Below are 20,155 nucleotides of genomic sequence, written 5' to 3'. Positions count from 1 at the left end.
CCTTTTAGAGTATAAGCACACAAACCGAGGTTAATGGGAGTTCACTCGTCTCTCTCAAGGAAATGTCACAAGTCCGACTCTAAGTATCATATTCTTGACCCTCATGTAAGTATCCACTAATGCAAGCGTCACCCAACTCAAGATCATATAGGGCTTTATGGAGTCAATGTGAAGGCTTTTGGGTAAGGGTAGGATATGTTTTTGTTCAAGTGGGTTCAATCTTCCCTTAAGCACTTCTTTTGATTCATTTGGCACAATTCACTTGACTCTATGAGTCATTTCACCTCTTCCAAGGGGTTATAGAGACACATTGTCACTCTTTCTTATGCAATCCAAAACATTTCTTCTTTTTCTACTTTTTCCACACCTTTTTCACTTTTGTTTTCCTTGAATCCCTTTTTATTCTTGTTCACATTGGGATATCTTTTTGTCTTTTTCTTTTCTCTCTTTTTCATTGCCTTCTTTTTCTTTTGCTTTTGTACCTTTTACCACTTTTGTTTCACTCCTCGTCTCTCCCCCCAAACTTATACTTTTGCCAAGTGCTAAAGAAAAGATTTGGGTGCCAAGAGAGGGTATCTTTGAGAACGGGTAAAGGCTTGTATTATGGTTCTTGAAAGAAGAAGGTCTAGGCTCAAAAGGGTTTACTAGGGATCTTATCAATGGTAGGCTATGGATTTGTTCAAACAATCATTTGGATCAAGGAGAGCCTATAATCACTTCTCAAGTCGAATTTCACTCAAAATTTTGCCTCAACAAACATTCATGGCAAGTTCTAGACCATTGGCTTGGGACTTGGACTAATAATTCAATTTCTCACCACACACACTCAAGGATTGCTAAAGACGTAGAGTCGAGGGCCCACAACAACCTTAGATACGATTGAGCACACAATAGTCCCGAAAGACCACATGATGTTTGTTTGGTCCACACAAGAGTCTCAAGGTTACTACTTTCACCATCCTAAACACAACCACTTGTCTTTGACCATGGGATCAAAGGCAAATGTGTTAGGCCCAAGTGAAGCTATGCTTGAAGTACCCTTAACTAAAAACTACTAATAACAAAAGAAAAATCAAAAACGGACTCAAACCCTTAAGAAAGTTGTCACGCCATCCATCATCGGGAAGAGCCACCCGGTTCACACAATACTCCACCATTGGAAAGAAACGTGGCATTAAGAAAACTAAGGGCTTATTGAAAGTGCCAAAAACAAAACAAAAGGTTGCGAGCCTATCTACGAAGCTAAAAATGAAATTTTTTTACGAAAATAGAAAATAGAATGAATATTTACAATAGGGGATTAGAATATACAACGGGGGATGAATATATACAAAAATGTAACTTTATATACAGACCAAATAGAAGATAAAAAGTATGAGAAAAGTACTGAATGTAAAGTTATATACAGCCCAAAATAGAAAATCAACAGAAACATAAACTAAGTCAACTAATATATACAGTCATCCAGATAAAAAAAAGTAGGGCGCACCCCCACGAATAAAAGCTGGCATTGTCCCCAATGCCAACTATCAAATAAGCATCAAAAATCACAAAGAAAGGATATAGGAGCTCCCTAGGCCTGGTCCGTCTGCATGGGATCATCAGTGGTCCCCGGGTCCTCTGTATGTGCGGGAACCTCAGACTGGTTCCCGGTCTCCTGCTGCTCAGCTGCTGGAACTGGGGCCTGGACCAGGACAGGCTGGATATCAGGTGCATCCCGTGGCAAACTAGAGGAAGCCTCCTGTGGGTCTGCCAACTCAATGATTGCCTCAGCTGCACTGGGGAGCTTCCTTTTCTTCCTAGGAAGCCTCTGAGTCTGCTCCTGCTATGGCTCTGCTACTGGTGCTGCTGCCGGGGCTGGATCCCCGAATAGCAAGTCTAGAGGCATCTGGTCCGCCAATAGCTTGTCCACATCTGCTCTGAGCTCCTTCACAGAATCCTTGGAAGCCCGTGATTTCCTCATCTTCTTGTGCTCCCAGGCAAGCTCCTTCAAAGCCTTGCCCTGTGACTCTACTGCCTTAGACAAGGCATCCTGTGTCTTCATCATCTTCTCCTGGTTCTCTAGGAGCTTCTTCAGTGTGTCCTCAACAGACTGAGAGATCTGAGCTGTTTGTGGTGCAGATTGAGCCTCAATAGTGGAAGATAGAGTAGACAACTTGGATGTCGTAGCTGACATCCAGTTGTTCATGCTATGAAGTGCCTGGCTCAGCTGATGGGCAGTGATGGGATGTTTCCAGGAAGATGGGATCCCCAGGTCAGCTGAAGTAGAGGGGCCAACAGTAAAGGAAGGTCCTGGAGGCAAGTCAGTAGTAGGTGCAGCAGGCTTAGTGGAAGGGTCTACCGCAACTGGCTCCTCAGACTGGCCAGTTGGGGCAGAAGCAGGTGGCTTGTAGTTGTTGTCTAGAGGGTTGTCTAGGCCCTTCATACTGAACCAGGAGAATGGAGCCACTGGCTTGACCTTGACATCAAATGGTTTCTTGTCCACCTCCAGGTCCTAGAAGTACATGGTGAGGGTATTGGGAAAAGGGTAGTTCCGATCATGCTCAAGCCCCACAGCAGAAATCATACGGGACATCACATTGCCCATATTGATATGGCATCCTGCCATAATAGATGCAACCAGAACAGCCCGAGTAAGTGGAATAGTCTGATCGTGGGTAGTGGGGTCAAGCCGACTGCACACAAAAGTCAACCACCCCCGAGCCTCAAAGTTAAAGGTCTTCCGAAATATTTTGGTTCCTGCTTGCACCCACTTTGGAACAGTACCCGGGATTGCCAGGTATGAAGCTAACCACGGACGAACTTCTTCGCCCATTGCCAACTTTTCACTATAGAGGGTCTCATCCTCGTCATTGAACCCTAAGTAGTCATTGAGTGCCTTCCCAGTAAATATCACCTTTTTGTTCCGCACTTTGGTTTCTTTGGTGCCCTTCAAGATGTGGGCCACATTGCTATAGAACTCCTTGACCATGCGCTCATTCGCCTGTACACATTTACTCCGAAAATGCTCCCAACCCACTCGAGTTCGAAATTGTCTATGCACATTTGGGAATAGGGGTAGAAGGTCTCGCTCAATAAAACTCCTTTCCAGAATCAACTTTCGTAGAGGCCACCATTCCCTAAACTTGTGGAACGCTACCTGACTGACGAACCTATCCTGCCAAGCTGCAGGATCTCTAGTCAGGTCAACACCCCCAACCTGAGGTACACCACTCTGGGGCACCTCCTCATCACTGTCCTCACCACCTCTATCACCTCCACCTGCACTCTCCCCAGATACTGAAGCTGTGGGGGAGGTGGAGTACTCACCGCTGCCGGCTACTGAGCCTTCAGATGACTCAGAAGATATACGTTGTGGAGCTTGGGCAGCTGGAACTGAGGGAGCTGGCATTGAGTCGGAGGAGAGGTCTTGAGAAGGCATGTACTCACTCCCCGATTGGTCATCAGCTGTATCAACAATCCTCAGTGTTTTCCTTGTTTTCAGTCTAGGTTGGGGAGTGAGTTTAACTTGTTTTCCTTTTCCTCCTCGGGAGGAATCACCACGGCCGGGTTGTTTTGCACCTCTTCCTCTTTGCTTTACCATTGTCTGCAAGCAAACACATCTAACATTGTTAGTTTAAGCACAGACATTGAAACAGGCATTGAAATGGAATTGCAGAAAGAAGATGAAAAGTTGCAGGATTAGTTGCAGACATGGCACCGCGGCCCGCACAAATAGCAGTGCGGCCGCATAAGGGGCACCCCGGACCGTGCAAAGGCGACCGCAGTCCGCATTGGGCAAAGGCCCAAAACTCACCTTCTCGAATCACCCCACCGCTATCCGCACAAAATGGGGTAGCGGCCGCGGTGAGCCAGCGCGGACCGCACAAAGTGCAATGCGCCCGCGCTAGAACAAGTCAGCTTGCAGTCATATGAACACCACGGTCCGCACAAAAAGGCAACGCGGACCGTGTTCGGGCACCGCAGACTGCACTAAGGCGACCGCGGGCCGCGCTGAGTCAATTTCACGGGCACTAAGTTAGGGTTTCAATTTTTTTTGCAACCTTGTTCAAATTTTCCACCTACTTTGTCCCTACTCAGTTTACCCATTGTTTAGGCATATCAAGTACACAAACCCAACATTAAATACTACCCTACGCTAATAATTAATTGAAAAAGAAGAAGCTACGAGAAGAAAGAAGAAGCTAAAAACTACTGGGCAAGCAAATAAAATAAAAATATGAATGCATGAAATGTTACCAGATTTGTGAAGATTATATGCAATTAATCCAAGCAAGCAAGAATTTCAAGCAGTGAGAGTATGAACAGTAGTTTTAGGGCTCTGAGGATTCAAAGTTCGAAAAGTGTGAACTGAGGCCCTTGGGCTCTATTTATAGAAGATGATGCGGGACCCATCCTCACCTACCAGCGCGGCCGCGCAAAGTCGATCGCGGACCGCGCTGGATTTGTTCACATGAAGTTTCAGAAGACGACCTCCGCGGATCGCACGAAAGCAGACCGCGGCCGCGGCCGCTGAGGTCCACCGCAGACCGCACTAAATGCAATGCGGCTGCGGTGAGTAACTTCAGAGAGCACCTCATTTAGCCCATGTCAGTGCGGTCCGCACAATGTGTACCGCGGCCGCACTGGCAAGCTTCAGAGACTGTGCAATTTTTCCAACTTGTTTTGCACTGCATCAACACAGTCCATGCAACATCTCACAACCAATTAGCTCAAAAATCATAAACTACAAAGAAAATCAAAGAGAAAGAAAAAGACAAGGGTTGCCTCCCAAGAAGCGCGCCCGATTTAACATCATGGCACGACGCGGGTTACCATCACATCATTTGAAATGAACCACAGCCACCACGTGGCTATCATCAAACTTCCCAAGATAATGCTTCACACGGTGACCATTCACTCTAAAGACTTCACCACTTTTGTTCTTCAAATCTAGAGCACCAAATGGGGTCACACACAAAACTTCAAATGGCCCACTCCACTTTGATTTCAGCTTTCCGGGAAACAACCTTAGACAGGAGTTGAACAAGAGGACCAAATCACCAACTTTGAACTCCTTTCCACGAGCATATTTGTCATGTAGGTATTCATCTTGTCCTTATACAAGGACGAACTAGAGTATGCATGGAACCGGAATTCATCAAGCTCATTGAGTTGTTCAACACGAAGATTGGCTGCAACATCCCACTCAAGATTAAGCTTCCTCAAGGCCCACATGGCCTTATGCTCCAACTCCACTGGAAGATGACATGCTTTCCCAAACACCAACTGGTACGGTGACATACCAATCGGGGTCTTGTAAGTGGTCCGGTAAGCCCATAGAGTATTATCTAATTTTTTAGACCAATCGGTCCTATTAGCATTGACAGTTTTGGATAGGATGCTCTTGATTTCTCTATTTGATACTTCAACTTGACCATTTGATTGCGGATGGTAAGGTGTAGAAACTTTATGGTTGACACCATACTTGGAGAGCAAGGTATCAAAAGCTCTATTACAAAAGTGCGATCCTCCGTCACTAATGATTGCCCGGGGTGTACCAAACCTTGTGAAGATACTCTTTTTAAGAAATGCCACCACACTCCTAGCTTCATTATTAGGCAAGGCCACGGCCTCAACCCATTTTGATACATAGTCCACTGCTACAAGAATGTAAGTGTTCCCACACGAGCTAACAAAAGGACCCATAAAATCAATACCCCAAACATCGAAGATATCAACTTCAAGAATTGTGTTAACAGGCATCTCGTCTTTCTTGGAAATCCCTCCTGCTCGTTGGCATTGATCACATATTTTTACCAAATCACTAGCATCCTTGAACAAAGTCGGCCAATAGAAACCGCAACTCAAAACCTTCAAAGCCGTCCTCACCCCTCCATGATGGCCACCATAGGGGGAGGAGTGACAAGCCTCTAAAATACTCAATTGTTCACCTTCCGGGACACACCTTCTAATCACACCATCCGTGCAAATCTTAAACAAGTACGGATCATCCCAATAAAAGTCCAAACTATCCCGTNGTCATCAGCTGTATCAACAATCCTCAGTGTTTTCCTTGTTTTCAGTCTAGGTTGGGGAGTGAGTTTAACTTGTTTTCCTTTGCCTCCCCGGGAGGAATCACCTCGGCCGGGTTGTTTTGCACCTCTTCCTTTTTGCTTTACCATTGTCTGCAAGCAAACACACCTAACATTGTTAGTTTAAGCACAGGCAATGAAACAGGCATTGAAATGGAATTGCAGAAAGCAGATGAAAAGTTGCAGGATTAGCTGCAGACATGGCACCGCGGCCCGCACAAACAGCAGTGCGGCCGCACAAGGGGCACCGCGGATCGCGCAAAGGCGACCGCGGTCCGCATTGGGCAAAGGCCCAAAACTCACCTTCTCTGAATCACCCCACCACGGTCCGCACAAAATGGGGCCGCGGCCGCGGTGAGCCAGCGCGGACCGCACAAAGTGCAATGCGGCCGCGCTGGAACAAGTCAGCTTGCAGTCATATGAACACCGCGATCCGCACAGAAAGGCAACACAGACCGCGTCAGGGCACCGCGGACCGCACTAAGGCGACCGCAGGCCGCACTGAGTCAATTTCACGGGCACTAAGTTAGGGTTTCAATTTTTTTTGCAAACTTGTTCAAATTTTCCACCTACTTTGTCCCTACTCAGTTTACCCATTGATTAGGCATATCAAGTACACAAACCCAGCATTAAATACTACCCTACGCTAACAATTAATTGAAAAAGAAGAAGCTACGAGAAGAAAGAAGAAGCTAAAAACTACTGGGCAAGCAAATAAAATGAAAATATGAAATTAATTAATCAAAGTGTTCATATTATTAGCATCATCTAACTTTTTAGACCAATCGGTCCTATTAGCATTGACAGTTTTGGACAGGATGTTCTTGATTTCTCTATTTGATACTTCAACTTGACCACTTGATTGCAGATGGTAAGGTGTAGAGACTTTATGGTTGACACCATACTTGGAGAGCAAGGTATCAAAAGCTCTATTACAAAAGTGCGATCCTCCATCACTAATGATTGCCCGGGGTGTACCAAACCTTGTGAAGATACTCTTTTTAAGAAATGCCACCACACTCCTAGCTTCATTATTAGGCAAGGCCACGGCCTCAACCCATTTTGATACATAGTCCACTGCTACAAGAATGTATGTGTTCCCACACGAGCTAACAAAAGGACCCATAAAATCAATACCCCAAACGTCGAAGATATCAACTTCAAAAATTGTGTTAAGAGGCATCTCGTCTTTCTTGGAAATCTCTCCTGCTCGTTGGCATTGATCACATCTTTTTACCAAATCACGAGCATCCTTGAACAAAGTCGGTCAATAGAAACCGCAACTCAAAACCTTCGAAGCCGTCCTCACCCCTCCATGATGGCCACCATAGGGGGAGGAGTGACAAGCCTCCAAAATACTCAATTGTTCACCTTCCGGGACACACCTTCTAATCACACCATCCGTGCAAATCTTAAATAAGTACGGATCATCCCAATAAAAGTCCAAACTATCCCGTTTGAGTTTCTTCCTTTGGTTAGAAGAGAGCTCACACGGGACAATCCCAGTTACAATGAAGTTAGCAATATCCGCAAACCATGGCATATCACACATTAACACAGAAAGTAGTTGCTCGTCGGGGAATGTATCATTGATCTCCAAGCCATCACACGGCCTTCCTTCCTCCTCCAAGCGAGACAAATGATCCGCAACTTGGTTCTCACTACCTTTCCGGTCCACTATTTCTAAATCAAACTCTTGAAGAAGTAATACCCATCTCATCAATCTTGCCTTGGAATCTTTCTTGGTCATCAAATACCTAAGGGCGGCATGGTCGGTGTGCACAATTACCTAGGCCTTCATAAGATATGGCCTAAATTTCTCCATGGCAAATACAATGGCCAATAACTCCTTCTCCATCACCGTGTAATTCCGTGGAGCTTCATTCATAGTCTTACTTGCATAATACACGAGATGGAACATTTTGTTAACCCGTTGACCCAACACCGCCCCCACCGCAACGTCACTTGCATCACACATTAGTTCAAAGGGCAAACTCCAATTAGGTGCGGTAATGATAGGGGTAGTGGTCAACTTGTGCTTTAAAAGTTCAAAGGGCTCCATGCATTTTTCATCAAAAACAAACTTAGCATCTTTCTCAAGCAACTTGCAAAGGGGATTCACAACCTTCGAGAAATCTTTGATAAACCGCCGGTAGAACACGACGTGACCAAGGAAACTCCTCACCCCTTTGACAGAAGTAGGGGGAGGGAGCCGTGAAATCACCTCGATCTTAGCCTTGTCTACCTCAATCCCATGCTTAGAAATCTTGTGACCCAACACTATACCCTCTTCAACCATAAAATGGCTTTCCCAATTGAGAACGAGATTAGTTTCTTCACATCGGGCCAAAACTCTATCCAAGTTTACCAAGCACTCTTCAAAGGAATCACCAACCACACTGAAATCATCCATAAAGACCTCCAATATGTCTTCCACCATGTCGGTGAAAATAGCCATCATGCAACGTTGGAAGGTCGCCGGAGCATTGCACAACCCGAATGGCATCCGGGAGAAAGCAAATGTACCATATGGGCATGTAAAAGTTGTCTTCTCTTGGTCTTCCGGGGCAATTAAAATTTGATTATAGCCCGAATACCCATCCAAAAAACAATAGAAGGCTCGCCCCGCAAGGCGATCAAGCATTTGATCGAGGAATGGTAATAGAAAATGATCCTTGCAGGTCACTTTATTTAGCTTCCGGTAGTCCATGCAAACTCTCCACCCGGTAATGGTTCGAGTGGGAATAAGCTCATTGTTGTCATTTGTCACCACCGTCATCCTTCCTTTCTTCGGTACACATTGCACCGGGGAAGTCCACGAGCTATCGGAGATTGGATACACCACACCTGCATCAAGCCATTTGATCACTTCTTTCTTCACCACCTCTTGCATTGCTTCATTTAGCCTCCTTTGATGTTCTAAGAAAGGTCTTGCATCATCCTCCAAGATAATTTTATGCATGCAAAATGCGGGGCTTATTCCCCGAATGTCCGCCAGAGTCCATCCTATTGCCCTTTTTCACCTTTGAAGTACCTCCAAAGTGGCCTCAACCTGCAAGTTAGTAAGGCAAGAAGAAAGAATAACTCGAAGAGTTGAATTAGAGCCCAAAAATTCATACCTGAGGTGTGGAGGAAGTGGCTTCAACTCCAACACCGGTGGCTCCTCAATTGATGGTTTTGTTGGTAGAGTTTTCCGATTTTCAAGATCCAAAGATAATTTTCTCGGCTCATAGGAATAAGAGCCCATCCCATGTATTGCATTGACACACTCCACTCTGCTTGCATCATCATCGACATCAAGATTTAATAGCACGACCTCAAGGGGATCCTCCACGTTGATTATAGAACTTGTGTCATCCACTATCACAGTTGTGACAATGTCCACAAAAGAGCACACCTCGGTGCTATTGGGTTGCTTCATGGTTTGCAAACATGGAAGACCACCTTTTCATCTCCCACTCGAAAAGTTAGCTCACCCGCTTCAACATCAACCAATGCTTTCCCCGTTGCTAAGAAAGGTCTCCCTAGAATAATTGGAACCTCATAGTCCACCTCACAATCCAAAATCACAAAGTCCGCCGGCAAACTGAATTTGTCCACCCGGACAAGTACATCATCAACTATACCCAAAGGACGCTTCATTGATCTATCTGCCATCTGTAATCTCATGGAAGTTGGCCTTGGAGGCCCAATACCTAGAGTCTTGAAAACTGAATAAGGCATCAAATTAATGCTAGCCCCTAAGTCACAAAGGGCCTTAGCAAACTCTGCACTACCGATAGTACAAGGGGTAAAAGCTCCAGGGTCTTCAAGTTTCGGTGCCATAGAATGCACTATCGCACTGACTTGGTGAGTCATCTTTATTGTTTCACAATCCATGGAACGCTTCTTTGTGACCAAATCCTTCATGAACTTTGCATAGCCCGGCATTTGTTCAAGTGCCTCTACCAAAGGCACATTGATTGTAAGGCTTTTCATCATATCTATGAACTTTTTGAATTGATTGTCACTCTTTTGCTTTGCTAACCGTTGAGGATAAGGTGGAGGTGGCCTTGGCAAAGGTACCTTGACCTTGGGTACCACCGGCTCGGGCATATCAATCACATGTTCCCTAGACGGGTTCACGGCGTCTTGAGTTTCCACCTCGGCCTCATCAATATCTATACTCACTTCATTGTTCACATTGTTCTCAACCACATCTTCAACTATCAAAGGTACATCATTTTCCCGCAACTCAATATCATCATCCTTAACTTGCTTATCTTTCGAGGCATGCACATCACCGCCTCTTCCACTTCTTGTTGTAACCGCCATCACATGATTGTTCCCACCTTTAGGGTTCACTACCGTATCACTTGGTAGAGCACCCTTTGGGCGAGTATTCAATGATTGAGAGATTTGGCCTAATTGCACCTCCAAATTCCGAATAGAGGTATTGTGGGAAGCCAATTGAGCATCGGAATCTTGGTTCTTCTTCATCATTTGTTCGAACATCATTTCTATTCTTCCCATATCATTACCCGAAGAACTAGATCCTTGAGAAGGGAACAGGGGTGGATTGTTCGGTTGTTGGTACATCGGGGGCCTTTGAAAGCCTTGCCCCTGCTTGCCTTGATTTCCATTGTTATTCCACCCGCCTTGACCATTGTTGTTCCAATTGTTGTTATTCCCATTCCAATTACCTTGATTGCCCGAATTGTTGTTCCCCCAATTTCTGCCTTGGTTGTTGTTGTTCCAATTGCCACCACCTTGTTGATTGCCCCAATTTCCTTGGGGTCGCCATTGTTGATTTGAAGAGTTGCCTTGATTGCCTTGATAGTTATTGACATATTGAACTTCTTCGCTTTGCTCATCATAACACTCATTTGAAAAAACACCACCATCATCATATTGATCACAATTTCCTTGAGGTTGTTTCCCTCTTTGCCTTCTCTTAAGCATATTCACTCCTTTCATGGCAATGACTTGGCAAGGATTTTGGACTTATTGTAATTGCGCCTTAGCCAATTGATTCATAGTAGTAGTAAGCTCGGCAATAGCTTGACCATGGTCATGCAACTCCTTGTGCAAATGGATCATCGTAGGGTCGCCTTGAGGAACATTGGCCCTACTTTGCCAAGCCGAAGAAGTGTCGTCCATCTCGTCAAGAATATCACAAGCTTCATTGTAAGGAAGCTTCATAAAGTTCCCTCCGGCCAATTGGTTCACAATGCATTGATTAGTGGTGTTGATGCCCCGATAGAAAGTTTGTTGAATCATTGCCTCGGTCATATCGTTGTTTGGGCACTCTTTCACCATTGTTCTAAATCTCTCCCATATTTCATGCAAGGGTTCCGTTGGCTCTTGCTTGAAGGCCAAAATTTCATCACGAAGCGCTGCCATGTGACTCGGCGAAAAGAAATTGGAAATAAACTTGTCCGCCAATTCATCCTAGGTAGTGATGGAATGATTGGGGAGCCTTTCTAACCAATCGAACGCTTTACCCCGAAGAGAAAATGGGAAAAGCCTTAATCTCAACGCATCCTCGGACACGTTTGTTTGCTTGCTACCCCAGCATGTATCTACGAACCCCTTCAAGTGCTTGTAGGCATTTTGATCGGAGGTGCCCATAAAATATCCTCGTTGCTCGAGCAAGGTCAACATGACATTTGTGATTTAAAAGTTCTTCGCCCGGATTTGGGGAGGAACGATGGCACTCGCATGTCCTTGATTCTGTAGCACTCGAGGAACCGCTCTTGGAGGTGGCGGAGGAGGGTCTGGGACGTTGTCATTAGCATTGGCCTGGCGACCTCGTCGTGGTCCTGGAGGTACAAGAGGCACCTCATCATCTCCAATATCCTCAACCTCCTCCCGCGCAAGCACATTTCCAAGAGGGTCGTTTGCATTTAAAGCCATTTTGGTACCTGTAGTAATCACAGACACAAATTAGTAACAAAGAAGGAAAGAAGAACAACACACAAAACTAACTAAATAGATAGCCAAAACTGTTAGCTCCCCGGCAACGGCGCCAAAAAGTGATCGCAGCCAACTCCACACTACTATAAAGTAGGAAGAGAGGGTCGCAATAGCTTTTACCCGATATGAGGGTCGGGATCGATTTCCACAGGGAGCTAGAAATTGGAGCTGGGTATCTATCTAGATTAGAATCGCGTGTATGCTCTTAATTGATCTTCTTATCATTTTTGGGTTTTTCAATTATAAACTATAGTTATCAAGCTACTAGTTGAATCTAGATTATACTATGGAATAATTGCTAAAGTTGTATCTAATGGGAAGAAGGGCACTAGGGTCGTGGCATCACCTAGGTGGCTAATTGACGGGTAGATGTTACTAAGGTTCGATTGACATAATTGGGGCTTATGCTATAACCATTGCACAATTTTACCCACTCTCACACCTCTCGGTAGAGAGAGTGATTTTGCCCAATTGACTCTCTCGAGACCAAATGGGTAGGCAAATTAGATCAAGCAACTAGGGCTCAAGTAGGGTGATTACTCTCTCGAGATTTAACCCGTTAATTGGGACTATCATTTCTCATGAGTCCATCCCAATTCCTTGTTGGGTCAATTTTGGGGTCATAGACTCTCTTTCTCAAGAGGAGTTAAACCCACAAAGCTTGAATCAGTGTTTGCAACCACAAATTCGAAATTAAAACATAAAATCAACCCAAATAGCAAACACCCATAGTCAATCTAACCCTAGATGGCAACACCATCAATTACCCACACTAGGGTTGAGTCACAACCCTAGCTAATGGGTTTAGCTACTCATGCTAGATACAGAAATTGAAGAAATAGATGAAGAACTAAGCATATTAATTGACTACTAAGAAGAAACTACAATAATCTGCCAAAAATGGCTACAATAATCAGCGCAGCTCACGTCTGAAGTCAGAAGATACAAAAGATAACCTAAAAATGGTAAAATATTCTATTTATACTATGCTGGAAAAATTGGACAAAAATACCCCTGCGGGGTCAGTGCGGGCCGCACAAAAAGCACCACGGCCGCGCTGGCTCTTTAACTTCAACTTTCAGCTTCTCTGATCTTGAGGACCGCGGACCGCGTGGATTGAACCGCGGCCGCAAAGGCAACAGGCGCAGTCCGCACAAGCTTGACCGTGGACCGCGTGGCTTAACACTTGGGATTTCACATCTCTCTGAACCTCTGCTCCGCGGACCGCACAAAAAGGTAGTGCGGCCGCGAAGTCACCACCGCGGACTGCATAACGAGTACCGCGGCCGCGTAGCCTTAAGCCCAAACTAGCCATGTCTCTGAACCTCCTAGTGCGGCCACATTCACTTTTGTGCCGTCCGCACTAGGCCCTTTTTTCCTCACTTCACTTAATCTTTGATACTTGAGCAGGTTTCACTCCTTTTGAGCCGATCTTTGACATTTCGTCACTTTGTCGATCAAACCTGCAATCAAGCACAACCTGTGAGCATTTTGCGACTATTTTGTAGCAATTTATAACCAAAGCATAGGCAAGTAGGGGCATAAAATATGTTAAAATCCCGACTTATCAGTAGCCCAAAATCAAAGGATGAAACAGTATTATAATCGCAGGGCGAATATCTGTTATTTCAAAGTAGGAGATTTAGTATTAAGGAAGGTGACCCAGAGCACTCACAAAATCAACGTCGGAAAGCTGGGAACAACGTGTGAAGGTCCTTACCGAGTTCCGGCTATCACCGCTAAAGGATCATATGAATTGGAAAATCAAGATGGAGTCAAACTGTCCCGCAATTGGAACATGAATCACCTCAAAAGGTATTATTGCTGAAGATTCTTGTCGATAATGAATGTATGTGTTGCACTCTTTTTTTCTTCGACTAGTTTTGATCTCAATTGGGTTTTTCTGGCAATATTTTTAACGAGGCAGAGATGTAAAACAACTACGAAGGGAGGATCATCGGCAAAGGCAAGACCTTTAAATATCAAGGCATCAAAGTTCTCACATCGATGGGATCGAGGAATACGAGCTCGCATGGTAAATAGCTTGTGGATGGTTAAATAGTCTTTGGCTCAATGGCAAACCCCGTGTTCCACTATTCAAAAAATATTACTTAACCATTCACAAGTTGTCTCCACCGATGAAGCATCAGTATAAAAACTTCCAATGTTCGAATCCTCATACTTAGCATTCAAACACTGGGGAGGGAATGTATGATACGACACCAAGAGTGCCACGAAAGCCAGGGACTTTTAGAACAACAATCAATGTCTCATCAGGACCGGGGACTACAGGACTACAGGACCAGCCCCGTAGAAATAAGTTGTACAAGTTAGTCACATGTATTGACAACTTTATTTACTCAAGAAAATGAATGCCTATGTACTTTTAAAGATGGAGGGAATAAACCAAAGTTTATTATTTTTGTCTTATTTCTTGTCCAAGTTATGAGTTAATTATATTGTTTGAAAGTTAACAAAAACTTCAAATACTTGTGCCAGAATGAACAGGAGATGTCATCATCAAGAGCACGGTAAACATAAGGGTCCTCTCTAATGAAACCGTCACAGTAAAGGGTAGATTCCGAAAGTGCTTATGCCCAGAATTGAAAGCTATCAAATGAAAAAATATACCGGAAGCTTTATTAACTAAACATAAAAAAGATGTTTTGCACAACACTTAAGCAAAAAATACTTTTATTTATTAAGTGCCAAACTTAGTAAAAAGTTTTAGCATAATAAAAAAAGATAAAAGGAAAAAAATTATACATTATTCTTTGCTGCCAGAACCCGAAGGGAGAAAAGGGTCTATATTTCCCTCGGTAGAAGAAGGTGGGTTCGCTACCCGTTCAGGTCCTTCATCCTCTTCACCCTCCCCTTTGGTTTCCGAATACTCGGAACTAGTATTCGAGAAGTTAGTTGCAATGGTCCGAGCAGGAAGATTCTCACGAGTAGTTAACTCCAGTTCCCGGGCATTGGCAATGCACTCATCAATATTGGAAATGCCTAATTTGGCTTCATCCAAAGTCTTCCTCTTCATATGATACATAGTATAGGTCTTGTCGAAGACGATGGAATCTTCTTGATCCTGGAGTTGTGCTTGGAGTTCGTTTATTGTGGCCTGGAGCTCTTCTATTTCAGCCTTCATTGCGCTAAGCCGGGAATCAATCGAGTGAAGGCGGTTTCGCTCCATGGTTCTCTTAAGCCTCTCTTCTATTTTGGGTCTCTTCTCCACGACAGCATTGGCCTCCTCGGTTTTGTAGCATAAGTTGGCCTTCAAGTTGTTGATTTATTCCTCGAAGACAGACTCGCGCTCAGCAGCAGCGGTCACAGCATCATGAAGTCCAGCCTCATGGTGATTTATGTGTAATCGGACAGCTTCTTGGCTATGGGCCATTCTCACTACTGGAAAATAGGCCTATGGTAACAGCAGGTAAACCGTTGTAATTGATAGGTCAACCGTTGCCATAGATATATTGGAACAGTTCAGCGATCGTGATATCCGCTCGCGTGCCAATAGATCTAAAGCAACGGTTTTGGCAACGGTTGACCACACCGTTGCTATAGATCCAGCTATCGCAACGGTTTTTCTTCTGTCTGAAGCAACGAGTGTTCATTTCAACTGCAACGGTTGAAAACCGCTACCATATAGTTTATGCAACGGTTGTAAACTGTTACCATATTATTTACTACAATGGTTGGAAACTGTTACAATATAGTTTATTGCATCGGTTATGTATGCTATTGCAACGTTTATTTACAGCTATTGTAACGGTTTCATTACGCTATCGTAACGGTTTTGTTTCTATTGCATCGGTTTCAATTGCCAATTGCATCAGTTTGTCACACTTTTTGGAACGGGTTGCAAGACCTATCGGAACGATTTAGAATGTCTATGGAAACGGCATTTGTGCTTATTGCAACGGTTCTATTAGGCTATTTTAAATGTTTTAGTGACATTACTACCTGGAAATATTTGTAATTATAACCTGGAAATTATAAATAAAAAGATAAAACACTTCATAATCTTTCATGTCCAATAATCTAAGAATAACGATAATAACAAAATGTTTTAACCCAATTACATAAGTTTTACAGTTCGACACTTTAAAAGTTAAAGTTTCAAATGTTATAACAAAAGACTCCAAGAATATCGACAACAACTCAAAGTTCTTCTGAAGTAAGGTCTAGATCTTCACTATCTCCATCTTCCCTTTCTTCAGTTGCTCCACTTTCTCCATCTTCCCTTTCTTCAGTTGCTCCACCTACAAAAGAGAATAAATAAAGTCATTAAATAAGAATGGGTATAGTAGAATTTTCTCCAATTGTAACTTTGTAAGTAGAGAATGGGTTGGTTGCATCTTCCCTTTCATTCTTCTAATTGTAACTTTGTAAGTTGAGAAAATTCCAACATTTCAGCACTTAAAACAGGCAGTTTTGAAGTATACTAGACACAGCATGTCATATCTCTTAAAGAATATAATTTGTTGTAATATAAAGTAGCCAAGAGATTATGTTTCCAACTCTTTTTAGGATCACTGCAAAAATATCACAACCTAAGATTACATCACTGCTATTACTAACAAATTATAAAATTATAAAGACCAGATATGTAGCTGATTTCAGATATATGCTTGTGAACTGCATGCATACAAACATCTAGGTCAAGACATATCCCTAATATGCATCTAAGATTCCACTACAAATGAGAGAACAAGTACAGTTAATTTCAATAAGAATGCATTATAGTAATCAGACCTTCCACCCACGCCACACAAATACTGTATAGATTCCCCTATACTTTCTAGTTGTGAGAACTGTATAAATAACTTTAGCATTTGTTGGCTAGAGAATGATTTCTATATATCAGTAGATACAAAGAAAAGTTAGACCATGACCCTAAACAACAACTAATAACAACTTTTAACCATTCTAGTCTTGGCTTTTATAAGCCAATGCCAAATATAAGGAAAAGAGCAAACGACAAAAAATGGGGGATAGGGGGTAAAAGAAAATCCTACTGCCAAGGCCAATGCCTTACTTTTTTGAAGTCCATCCAATGTCAAGACAGCCTAAAGTTAGCAAACAAGATAAATACATTTATATATACAGTTAAATAGAACTATCATATCAGCCAATCTTTGAAGGTGTTGCATCAGAGAGCGCAAAGCCATTAGAAGATGGTCCATCCGAAAGTGTTGCTGAAACTGTGGACAAGTCTGATGGTGATGCTGAAAAGAAGGATTAATTGGCATACAATTTTTATCAAGTAACAATCTGAGCACTATGGGAACCAGTTTTTTGTGGAGATCCAAAAAAAAGGCATTGAAAAGATTTTATCTTGTGTTAGACGATTGTTGTTGATTCTAGAACATATACTCCTTTGCATCAGATTTTAAAAGGAGGCTATGCTCCTCACATGAATTTAATTTTTGTTGTTTATTAAGATACCAAGGTACAGTGCATGATTTCTTGTTTTTGTTCGGAGGGGAAATTTAAGCAGGAGACTTTTCTTTTATTTTTGATTGGAGCACCAATAAGAAGCATATAAAATTGCGCTCTACTTTCACGTGAGCACACCAATTTGCGCTCTACTGCTTATAAAAGCTACTACCAAAATATTCCCATCAAACATTCACTATGCCTTACCAGAGAGACCAGTGGCAGCAGAAAAGAAACAGGAGGAGGAGGAGGAGGAGGAGGAGGAGGAGAGTACGTACTGACCTCGATTATTACTCCCAGTAGATAGACGATTGATTAGTTGCACAGCATCTTGTTGTGCAGAGGAAGCATCTCCAGGTGAACGAGCATTGAAAGCTAGCATGTTGAGATCAACCTGTAAATCTGGATTCAGACGCTTAAGTTGTGAAATGATGTTAACTGCAACTTGTAGTTCCATGGCATCTTTTTGTGCATTAAACTTTTCCTGCATTCTTTGTTGCATCCTTTCTTCCATTTCCACCATTTTTTGTTGCAACATCTCATCGGTAGAACTTAAAGAGGTTCCAATATCTCCCACTTTTCTTTTTAAGGAAGTCTTGGTAACCCCACGTCCGTACAATCTTAGGCGTCCTAGATGCTCAGGTCCCATGACGGACGCAAACGCGTCAACTGATTGACTGCCATCTTCAGTTTCTTGTGTTGATTGTATTCTATCCATTTCAGCCTACAAGACCAAATTGAGTCAATTTTAGATTAGAAAGTATATAAAAATGAGTCAATAACTAATAACAGACAAATGATATCAACAAACTTTAAATTAGTAACTCGTACAATTTTATTAAGAGTATCTGCATACGAGGCCTTGTATACTCGATCGGGCTTTCTTTTTCTTCCAGCCACAAATATGTTCTTACTTGATAGAGGTTCAGAAGTTTCTTTCTTTTTTTCCTGGTTACATAAAAAGTGGTATAAAATAGTTCAGATTATGGCTAGCAAGTTCATATTTAAAAGAATAATAAGAAAAAAAAATATCAAACATCGCATATTCTAGCAAAACTTTTTTTGCCAGCAGTGTGTGGATATCTCAACTTTTTGCGATTCTCAGTGTTGGTTTCTTTCATTTTCTGCAAAGTCAAGTGTAAACGAACATTTCGTTCTTTAGTCATAAATGAATAAGCATGAATAAGCACAACCTAATGGAATGAATAGTTTGCAATGTTTTATTCTCTTAATAGAATTTTTACCAGATCAACCAAGGATTTAGCACTTTGGTTGTACTTTTTTTGTTGGTAAAATAAACAGTATAGAGACGTGCAGAAAGGAAGCCAAATTACACTTGGGCTAAAAGATCAAATTGAGCCTCCTTGCTTCTTAGTGCTTACTCTCCCCTAGTTCCATTAATTTTTCTTCCTCAAAAAGATCATTTGCTTGTCATTCCCATTGAAGCAGCAGTTGATAACATGTTCTATATTTGAACATCCACCATACTGACTCTTTGTATGTCAGTCTTAGAGAATTCAAAAATGGTACATCTGGTTCTTAATTAAAGCGCAAATTACAATCTAGAGATAAATACACTGTATTACTAGTCAAGTGCTACTTATATGCAAGTTACTTCAGAGAACTGTCTACAGAAATTTAGCATCTCAACAACTTCCGTTAAAACTTGTGTAACAGTGTTTAGCATGTAGTAGTTCTGAAGTATTGAAACCTGAAAAGATTTACTCCACTTTGTTTTACCCAGTTAGCTAAAATGCAGTAGAATAACATTTTAAAATGATAACAAGTAGAGAAAGCGAAAGTTGGAATTCTGAACACCAGTTATAACTTCCCTTTCTGAACACAGAAATATCTACAACATGTAAATGTGTAATGAATTGCAAACTATTCATTCCATTTCGTTCTCGCCTAAGAACATGCTTTCTAAATAAACAAAAATCAGACATTTTAAGGAAATCATGGAACAATATTCAGTTTTACCTTGTAGGTATCAGAGTTCCAATATCTAAGAAGTTCCCTAAATTGAGAATCCGGAACATCAACCGGCCTATTCTCCATTCGAAGCTCGTCATTCTAATAGGGTTCAAAATGGTCTTTATATAACTGATTTTTGTACTTTCTCCAAGCATTTGAAATCGATTGAAAACCCCGCTTTTTTGTACCTTCATGAATGTCATATTTTCCCTACAAATTTAGAGCAGTTAGGTTGGTGTAAACAATATGAAATATCCACACACACCTATTGAATATTGCGAATTTCAAACCTTGACATATTTTCACATATCTTCTTTTGTCTCAAGTTTCCTCCAATCAAATACATTAAGAGGACAAAAGGTCGCATTCCTTGCTAATATACCAAGGAAGCTACCCAACTCATTTACATCATCATCAGTAGGACCTATGGGTTGATTGTTCTCATTTAGCACAATTTGCTTTCGCTCTTTCCTACCATGAACACTTTGCATCTGAGTTTTTCCTCTTTTTCGTTTTTTGGCAGAAGGACCTACATTAATATGAAGTAAGAATAATCACCAAAAGTCATTACGTTATTGAATTTGATGATTGAAATCTATATGTTCTTGCCTTGTTCCTCGGATTGCTCGTTTGTTTCATGATTGGAAGAATCCTCAACTTGTTCTTGTACCGTTTGTGAAGTACGAGTGGTGGAATCCAGTGGTAGTTGTTGC

The 20,155-nt window shown here is 42.4% G+C and overlaps 1 protein-coding gene across 1 annotated transcript; it reads right to left on the bottom strand.

Moving 5' to 3' along the window:
• Positions 1-15,315: 15,315 nt before the first annotated feature.
• Positions 15,316-18,117, bottom strand: LOC109217737. The gene is made up of 4 exons (XM_019382008.1): positions 17,751-18,117; positions 16,226-16,291; positions 15,487-15,623; positions 15,316-15,444 (listed from the first exon to the last, which is right to left on the bottom strand). Exons 1-4 carry the CDS (start codon positions 18,115-18,117, stop codon positions 15,316-15,318), a joined length of 699 nt encoding a protein of 232 aa, XP_019237553.1.
• Between the last annotated feature and the right edge of the window lie 2,038 nt (positions 18,118-20,155).

The sequence above is a fragment of the Nicotiana attenuata genome, unplaced genomic scaffold (assembly GCF_001879085.1).
Source record: "Nicotiana attenuata strain UT unplaced genomic scaffold, NIATTr2, whole genome shotgun sequence".
In the NCBI taxonomy this organism is placed as follows: Eukaryota; Viridiplantae; Streptophyta; class Magnoliopsida; order Solanales; family Solanaceae; genus Nicotiana; species Nicotiana attenuata.
Note: the sequence above shows the minus strand (reverse complement) of the source record. Positions and strands in the feature narration are given on the sequence as shown.